This window comes from Trachurus japonicus, chromosome 14, assembly GCF_045865225.1.
Source record: "Trachurus japonicus isolate A0001 chromosome 14, Traja_1.0".
Lineage (NCBI taxonomy): Eukaryota > Metazoa > Chordata > Actinopteri > Carangiformes > Carangidae > Trachurus > Trachurus japonicus.
The window spans coordinates 23,945,286-23,955,276 of NC_140920.1; the positions used below are offsets into that span (position 1 = coordinate 23,945,286).

The 9,991-nt window shown below is 43.2% G+C and overlaps 1 protein-coding gene across 1 annotated transcript; it reads left to right on the forward strand.

Annotated features, from left to right (window-relative positions):
* The first annotated feature begins 298 nt into the window (after nt 1–298).
* On the forward strand, nt 299–6,324 carry orai2 (ORAI calcium release-activated calcium modulator 2). Its single transcript, XM_085798438.1, has 3 exons — nt 299–504; nt 2,787–3,022; nt 4,427–6,324. The coding sequence occupies exons 2-3, from the start codon at nt 2,792–2,794 to the stop codon at nt 4,991–4,993; spliced, it is 798 nt and encodes a 265-aa protein (XP_085654564.1). The 5' UTR covers nt 299–504; nt 2,787–2,791; the 3' UTR covers nt 4,994–6,324.
* The last annotated feature ends 3,667 nt before the right edge of the window (nt 6,325–9,991 follow it).

The window sequence follows — 9,991 nt, forward strand, 5'->3', positions numbered from 1 at the left end:
AATGCACATTAATAAAACATGTACCGTAGTAGGCTACCTGTAAATGTGCCAGATTGTAGCCCGTAGGCTAATTTCCATCTAGAGTGCTGTGCCTAAATGTAAATCTTTCGTGCTTTTATTTTGAAGGCAACACGCCCAACCGGAAGCCCTCTGTCACGGACCCAAGTTTCGCTCTCCTTCCGCGGCTCTCTACTGCTGCTGCTGCCGCCGCTGCGGACCAACCGAGCCGAGAAAACCGGTGAATTAAATAGCGGCGATAAGAGCTAGTACCCGGCTAGACTACGGTAAGCATGTTTCAGGGAGGCGAGGCTCTCCTAGGCCCGGGCTGGACCGCTGGAGAGGGGCGGAGGTGTCGTTAGTCAGAGAGACCGAAGAGCGGAAGTTGTTGAACCAAAACAACCGAAGCGCTGTGGACACAGGTTTATTTGTGTTGTGCGGCGCGGAGAGAGAGGAGACCGTCCCGGAGTCTGTCTCGGCAACTGAAAAGACACAGCGGAAACACAGGTGAGATGTATAAACCGTGTTTATAAACTGTGTTATAAACGTGCGTCATGAGCAGGAACCACGTTGATTAATTAGCTGGCAATTTATAGCTACGTTACTGTAGCTGCAGGAGTCTGTGTCAGGCTTTGTGTCTGAGAGTATTTGGACACTTTAATGTCGCTTATAACCACTATGAGTGGACCTGACTTAAGTATTAAACACTCTCCGGGGTTGTTTTCAATGATATAGCATCAGTTCCCAGCTGTAGGTTAGCTCTCTGTTAGCTAAACCCGGTAAACGGATCCTGCTAACTTACCAGGTTTCTAAATATACATGCAGTCATAAAGATGCACCCATCAGCTGAAGCGAGCTGTTCACCTCTGCGGGGTCTGGACATAACTCTTCAGCGTTATGACTTATAATACATCACTACCAGACTTAGTCACCAGCTGTTTTTGTAGTTATAAACCCCAGGTTGGTTTGTATCCGGTTAATTTTGACTTGGAAATATTCCATCTGTCTATTTGTTTGTCTGTCTGTCGTATTATAGTTGTTGTGCAAGTGTGTGCAAACTCAGAAAAAAGTGTGGTTTGTGTTGTTTGTACGAGTAAAGCCTTGTGGTTTGCAGAGTGAACAGGTAGTTGGTGGGAAAATTGATGCGACAAGCCCCTGTCTTTTCATGCGTGGGCTCAAATTTCAGCACTTAACCTCTTTTTATCATGAAACCTACAGTGGGCACAAATATGTATTTTTTTAACTTCACTTTCTTCTCAGCTTTTACTTTTTGAATTCATGATTTTGATTCTGAATTCACAATTATTACTAATTAATGTGTAATTAAATCAACATTAAAATTAATGTCTTCACTGACAAACACATAGGCTACAGTAGGCCTATGTGGAAGCTGAACAAAGCTGAAAGCTGTGGGCATTATTAAAATACCTTCCATTTCTGCATAGGGGTTGGAAAGTGGCTGCAGGGATTTCCTTTTAATTCAACAGTATCCGTGACAGTGTGGTTGGCGGCTAATGGTAGGTGCTACTGAGGGCTGGCGTGCAGTTGCCGTTTCAGCTCATCTCAAACAAGTTGGGTGAGGTTGAAGTCAGGGCTCCATGCAGGCCAGTCACGTTCACCTACACCGAAGTGTGAAAACACAAACCAGCTATGTGTGTTAGAGTAAATCACAGCTGTGACAGACAGACTTCATGCCCCAAAAGAAGTTCACTCTTCTTCCACTTGCCTTAAAAGGGCCGAGTTATTGTTGAACATGAACATGGAGCTACAGTGATTGATGGGCAGGAGGTCACATAACTCACATTGCACTCTGGTGCAACATAGAAAGGAGTAGAAGGGTTATTATTGAAATGATAACTTCTGCCAAAAATAATATCAGCTCTTGGCATAATGTGTTTTTAAAGTGAGCAATAAAAAAAATCTGAACATCAATTGTGATGCATATTACTGTTAAACTCACCCAGTGCTTATTTGGTTATTATCATGACATCAGGATTGATAAACAGGGTTCGGTCATCATGTATATTATCATTGATTGATCACTCATGCTTGTCATGAGGTTGTTTGATGGTATCTTTAGAGGATCATGATGTTTTCCTGTTGAGTTGTGTATATTTGAATAAAGACCCTTTAGGGACAGACACTGGCAAACTATCCCAGGCTGTAAATGCTGTGGTATGTGGCACCAGTCCATGTTATGTACTTGTCCTCAGGAAAATAAACATTCAATCTAATTAATGTCATGGTTTTATTCAGACATGATAGGATTGTCCTGCACAAGTGGATATTGATTAGTTGTGACTTTTGTTTAAACTACTGCACACCTACTATGGTGATGGTTGTGGTGTTTCTGTTTTCCCTAAACCTCTTTCTCTATCCTCATGGGGCGTAATAAATCTTTTTTATGGACTGATCTGATAAGAGAGTCATGTCCAGAACAACAGATTTATTTTCTGTGCTTATGAGACACCATAATTAAATTATTAATTCATTACAGTGTTGTATCCATTTAATCTCTGTCTGTTTATTTTAAGCCTGTTCTCCTGCAGCTTTTATGTTCATCTTAGAGTATTCAGCTGACTTTTTTGGCACAGTTATAGATATGTTACGGGGTCTAAAACTTGTAAAACTAGTTACAGCTGCCACATTTTTTAGTGCCATTATTTCAAGCAAACAGGTTAATGTGTGAAAGAGGCCTCATCAGGGGAAAAGGAGGCTTTTATGCGATTAATGGTTACTTGATGAGCTGGAAGCCGCTGAGGACAGTCCTTCATCTTTCTCCCCACCAGGTGCCATGAGCAGCGAGCTGAACGTGCCTATGGGCTCCCCAGCGCCGGGGGTCTCGGAGCGGGCTCCAGATGCCGGGGGGATGGACTACAGAGACTGGGTGCGGCGCAGTTACCTGGAACTGGTCAGCTCCAACCACCACTCGGTGCAGGCGCTGTCCTGGAGGAAGCTGTACCTGAGCCGGGCCAAGCTGAAGGCCTCCAGCAGAACCTCCGCGCTGCTCTCCGGCTTCGCCATGGTCAGTCACTGTTTACAGGCTTCAGTTGAACACTGCCCCTCTAGACCTGGCTGCATGTTTGTCTGATGCTTCCTTCCTATCAGCTCATGGTTTCTGTACGTGGTGATAATCCACCACAATGTGAGTGTCAGTGCATATGTGGGAAGCAGTTGGTTTCAAATTTCCTGTTTATGCTTTAAGTATTTTAAGATTTAACTGTCTTCTGGATTTCATTTTTTTGTATTAACATTAATCATCATCACATTTCTTTTCCAGAAAGTTTGAGTTTAAGTTTAAGATGAGCACTTGAAGATGAAGCTATTACAAAGCCAGGGTATACTATATATTCGTAAATGGGACAAACATCTTTTTTTTTTCTCACAATGGTTTCATCATTTCTATAATCAGTTAAAGGGACAGTTCAACATTTTGACAAATTGACCCATTGCCATAATCCCTATAGTTTTAGGAGTAGGTTCGTTACCTTTAATTGTCGATGCAAGTTATTTTTAGAATGGCAGAGCAGCGCTGCAAGCTGCTCAGAGCTACGCTACGGAGTTGTTTTCGAGGCAAATGCAGAGACTGCTTGCCAAAAAACTGCTTCCGATGGGAACGCACATCAGCGGTTTGCATGAATTTACCTCTAAAACAACTTGATCTTTATCTCATAGCATGGTGAATGTGCAGGTCAGAACTTGTCCACCAGAGCGTTTTGGAGTTGTTGGATTGTGTATTTGATGAGTTTGATGAGGGAAACCAAGAAATCCCATTAGCCTCCGTAGCGTAGCTCTGAGCAGCTCACGGCTCTGCTCTGCTGTTCTAAAAATAGCTTGCACCGACAATTAAAGGTAACGAACCTACTGCTAAAACTATAGGGATTATGGCGGTGGGCCAATTTGCCAAAATGTTGAACTATCCCTTTAATGTTTGCAGTCATTCATGAAGAAAAAATACCAAACATTCTCCAACCTCTCATATTAGGCCAGCCGCAGCTTGTTGCATAGTTTCTGTCAGCTCTAAGTACTACGACATCCATAAGATGACACTGGGCTGTATATGCGCTCCTATACAGTACACACCCACAATCTGAAACTGAATTCTCTTCCTGCTGAACGTTTTATCAGGTTTCTACTTAGCGTAGTTTTCAGCTTCCGTTTGGCGTTTATGATACCAGTAACATTATGATACTCCGTGACCTTGTAACTTACCTCGGGAGTTATATCTGACTCTTTAGCTTAAGTCCACAGGCCTGTGGCTTTGACTTCTTACTAAGCAAAAGCAACACGGTTGTTTATCTTCTGCTGCAGGTTTAGTTGACATTGGACACCAGAAGAGATAGAAAAAGACTTGCACGGTGTCGCTGTGTGAGCCTGATTTTACAAAGACATGTAGTAACCATGGTATCCATATCCATGTCGGTTGTAGGTGGCCATGGTGGAGGTGCAGCTGGAGACGCACTACTGTTACCCCCGTGAGCTCCTCATCGCCTTCAGCGTGTGCACCACGGTGCTGGTGGCCGTGCACCTCTTCGCCCTGCTGATCAGCACCTGCATCCTCCCCAACGTGGAGGCCGTCAGCAACATCCACAACCTCAACTCCGTCAGCGAGTCCCCCCACGAGCGCATGCACCACTACATCGAGCTGGCCTGGGGCTTCTCCACCGCTCTGGGCATCTTGCTGTTTTTAGCCGAGGTGGTCCTCCTCTGCTGGGTCAAGTTCCTGCCCATAGACTCGGACAAAGGGAAGTGCTCGGCGTCCACCACCACGCCCACCCCGTCCACCCCGTCCGTGCATCAGAACAGCGGCATGCAGGCCGCGCTGGCCTCCACCATCATCATGGTTCCAGTGGGCGTGATCTTCGTGGTGTTCACCATACACTTCTATCGCTCCCTGGTGCGCCACAAGACCGAGCGCCACCACCAGGAGATCGAGGAACTGCACAAGATTAAGGTGCAGCTGGACGGCCACGAGAGAGGCCTCCAGACTGTGTGATGATGTGACGGCAGCTTTAAGAACTTCTCCTTGTGTCCCATATTTATCGACCCCTCCCACTTTTCCAACATTTGTCATCGTTCTTGCCTGGCCTCGACTCAGGCGGCGAGCTTTGAGGCTCCTCACTTTGCAGCGCAGACGGCCGATACATGTCAGACTGCTAATTTATTAATGTAATTTATAATTCTGTACATTTAAGCTGCATTGTTGGATTTGTGCCGTTTTGCTCCTGTGTGTTTTAAGATCTGGAAACTGTGTTGGTCAAGGACAATGTAAAAAAGGTTTATGGCAAAAAGGGCTTTTACTGTTTGTTCAATGTGCCATTTTTGTTTGTGTTGGGCTGAATGCAGATGGCAGTTTCACATAGGATCACTCAGATACACTCCAGTCCCAATGACTCTCTCTCTTTCCTTACCTCTTATTAACAATGTAGATTTAGCTCTCAGAAGTCTCAAGTTTAGCCACCAGCAGCATAAACTTGTAACTTGCCATATCTCTGCAGGCTGCAGTCTGACCCACACTCAAATATCACTGGATTGGGACTGACCATTATTTCTTGCAGTTTTACCATCAACATGATGGTTTATATGACATCAATTATTTTAACCAATGAGCTTAATGATGACGAGTCAGGGCGTCCAGTATTTGGAGCAAGTTTGTCACCAAAAACAGGGAGTGCCAAAGTTACAGTTTGTAAAATTAAAGATTCAGTTAATGTGTTGTATTATGATGTTACTTAAAGGCCTGAGGGTCATTTAACTCTGATGCTTTAATTCATGGATGTGGTTCAGTGTAAATGTTTAAAGTTACAGTGCCCCCTCCGTCCCCTCTCCAAACCCTGTTGCATGGACGAGAACCTGCGTCTCAGTCAGACTTATTTAACATTTAACATAAAACTGTGCTTGTTGTAACTGTAAAAATGTTAAGTCATGCTTCTCACTGTTCTTCACTGTGACTGAGTGTTTTTTTTTTTTTACACCATACCTGTGCATGGTCGGTGCAGCATGGTGTTATAAAGTCTTAAAAAAGTGCTGCATTCTTGTAAAAAACAGTGGGGAGGTCGGTGTCACTGTTTTTAGGTCCAAAAACCTCACACAAGCCTCAAATGTTTTTTTGGGTCGGTTCTCTTCCTCTGAATAGCTTTTATTGTGTTTTACAAAGACCACAGATCCTGTGTCAAAGGTGTCAAACCAGTCGACCCTGCACACTGATGCTGCTCAAAGTGCTTATATATGAATGTGTTACTGTCCAAATATGGCTCTGCCTTACAGAATGATTGCCTTTTATGAACTCCTGTTTTGCTAAAGGTCACAACACAAGCAGATCTTTTTTTTGTTGTTGTTTTGTCTTCTGGAAGTGTAGTTTAAGCATGACGCAAAGTTTAAACTGATGAAGCGTCAGATCGAGGCCGGAAGAGCTGGAGAGAAGGTCAAAATGATGAAGATAAGACATGAAATCAGCTCAACCTTGTGACCTACAGTTTACATTAGAGTTGTCAGTTTCTTGGATGATATCGGTCTGTTACGCTTTGCTCTTAAGCTCTTAAGGTTACATGAACCAACCTGTTACACATTCCAAATAAGACGACTGACCAAACTGTTGCTCAGTTTGTTTGTTTATTGCTTCTCAGAAGAGACAAAAAGTGCACTTGTAGTTTAGCTGTACAGTGAATTACTACTGGGGTTCATACCGGAAAAATGTCTCGCTTTGCCTCGTGGTTGTTTTTGTGCTTCTTAAGTGAAAACTGCAGCGACTGTGGAGACCACGGCCTGCAGACGTCAAAAATAAAAACATTTAAGTTCTCAGCATCTGTTGTTCATGTGTGTGTGTGTGTGCCATAATCCTGACAGTGTTTTAATAGATTTATGAAAGGTAACATTGGTCCACCTCTGGACAATTATTGCAGCTATGGATGGACCACCATGAAGTTTCACATGAACATGTTTGATCCCTGTAGATGAATCCTGCAGTTTCAAAAGACCTGACTTTCCTACTAGTGGTTTCAGGAGCCTAAGTTAAACATCTGTGGTTCTGAGTGAAATGTCTCAATAATCACTTGAAACTTGGTACAGACACTCACATTCCCCTCTGCATGACAACTGTGGTGACTCCTTAAAGGAGCTATTGAGAGTGAGGAGTTGTCGTCACAGCTCAGAGCCCCACCCCCCTTCTCCGCCATGATGGAAGGATTCCGGTGGCAAAAGCCTTACTAGTCTATGGGCAAAACAAAATCGTCTACTCCGTAATTTACTGTTTTACAATGCCTGGAAATCACTGCTGTGTTAAAAACTGCTCCAGTGATTTACTTTCTCCTTATTCTTTCTTGTAATTTGTTGATCTGTTGGCGCAAAAAAGAGCTAGAATTTAGTCCGTCTCTGTGCTGTTCTGATGACGTTGCCCCTGGCAACCGATAGCGTCTCCTTCCATCATGGCCGACCGGACTGTAAAAAGCTCAAACCCCGCCCAGATTAGACCAAATCGGCACGTGACTCCTCACTCTCAATAACCAGTATTCTTATAATAACAGCATCAAATTACAGTGTGTTCAGTGGAAAAACCACTAAATACTCCTCCAATATTATCTGTCCTGACCTCAGATCAGCTCAGAACATCTGGCAACAGTGTCAGGCTTTTAGTACATGATGTCTGAACCATTGGGTAATTGTTTAAACTGAAAAAATCCAAGCATAAAGCAAAGACAAACTGACAATGTCACAGTGTCTATATTATTACATCAAATATTGATCTTATATGATTTAAGTATTTTTGATTTAAAGCAATTTAATGTAAAAAAGTGATATATTTAATGTTGATTAATGTGCTTTATTATTAGTCTGTATAGGATAATAATGATATATATATATATATTCTTAATATACTATATATTACCAGTCAACCATAAGGACTGCTGACAAGATGAGTGAATAATATTGATTACCTTGTTATAACAGCATCTGTCACTGAACATTTAGTGCTAAGGTAAGACCACTGGTTCAGAGCAGCAGCTCTTGTTGGGTGTTCCCAGTCTGCAGTGGTTAATACAGTACATATAAATATATAGGTGTTTTATCATTAGGGCCACGGGCAATCGCACCGGGCACTAGTCCCAACAGCTATGAAATAGCTGCAGGGACCAGTGCCCGGACGCTTTTTCGGTTCGCTACTAGTCCTGCAACTAGTCCTGCAACTAGTCAAAATGTGCGTCTTGATCGGGATTGGTGTGCTATTACTTTTCTCAACAGTGTACGCAAAATTTTGCATTGAAGTCAATGGGACGGGCGAAAAAAAAAAGAGCGAAAAAGACCAATAATTGGAGTTTAACAAACGTCTACTGCTCAGGCATACTTTCACCTAGAGACTTCATTTAAACTTTAAACAGACACAAGTCTTGTGTATTGTTGTATTATTCCACGTTTTGATAGGTCATATAGTTTTTGATCAATCCCTGATCAATGACCATGATCATTTTTGGAGAAATTATGAGATTATAATGGTTGTGTATTGCACGGAATGTTCGTGTCAGAGCGCGTGACATCGTCGGTTAGAGTGGGAGAGAGGCCAGAAAAACTCCAGATTTTTTCTCTTTCCACACTCGGCCCGGCCACAATTTACACTCTATGATTTTTTCAGAATTTGTAAGACAAACTTGTTATCTCTCATATCATGTGCTCAAAATATCAGAGAGACTAACACAATTTAAACTCGGAGCCTCTGAGTGCGGCCAGTTCCCTCTCTTCCTCTCATTGACTCCCATTCAAAAGTAGGCGCTGATTTTCTAAACGTCCCAAAGTTTCCAACCTGCGACACAATCAACAATTTTTACTCTAGAAACACCAAAGTGACATGGACGCGTTCAGCAAGGTCTTATGGTTCGGAAAATGTAAACCTTTTGCTCGGACTAAGTACAGATTAGTCGTACATTAGATCTGTTTGAGGGTGTCACAGAGCAGTTAAAGCCTATGGTTAAAGCCGCCATCATGCCATAAAGCCACCAGCCACCAGTTACATGGTAACCTCAACATGGCAACCTCACCATGGTAACCTCACCATGGCAACGTCACCATGGCAACGCACACACATTCTCTCTCTGTCTGTCGGTCGGTCACACACACACACACACACACACACACACACACACACACACACACACACACACACACACACACACAAACAGACACACATGCACACACAACAAACACACACACAAATGGACACACACTAACCACACACAAATCCTACACATACACAAACAGACACACACGTCCAACACACACACATTTCATACAGTTGTCAGGTCAGAACTTTTTGTATATACTTATATCTTCCTCTCTCTCACACACACACACACACACACACACACACACACACACACACACACACACACACACACACACACACACACACACACACACACACAGACTCTAGAACCAGCTTCATGTGATTACAGTTACAGACACACACACACATCAAAACACACAGGTAACATACAAAGGCGCGCGGAAGCGCGCACTCCTCTCCCGCACTCTAACACACACAGTTAACCTAATGTGATTACAGCTCCTCCATATCAGTGCTTATAGAAAGATGATCATGTGTCTGATCAGCTCTGTCTTGACCTTAAGATCGTGGGTTTGATTCCCATGTATTGTTGACAGAGATGGCAAAACCGGCAGTAGCCCCGTGGGCCTTTCAAAATTTCCCCAGAGGAAATTTTCTAGTTGTTATTATTATAGAGACTAATAACAAGGAGTTCATCAGCTCCAGGAATGAGAGCTCCACTTAGAGGGAGACCGAGCAGCAGCTAATAACCTGCCTTCACTTAGTTATGCGAACATCATGCATCTTTTGAAGCACTCAGCATTTGACAGTGAATTGTTGTAACAGAAACAACTGTTCCCCAGATCCACAGAAGAAGTAAACCTACTGTTAAAGCTGTGGTTGCTGCAGACAGACGGTTTCAATGGGCTCTATGCACAGCTCCAGCACTTGCTGAATTTA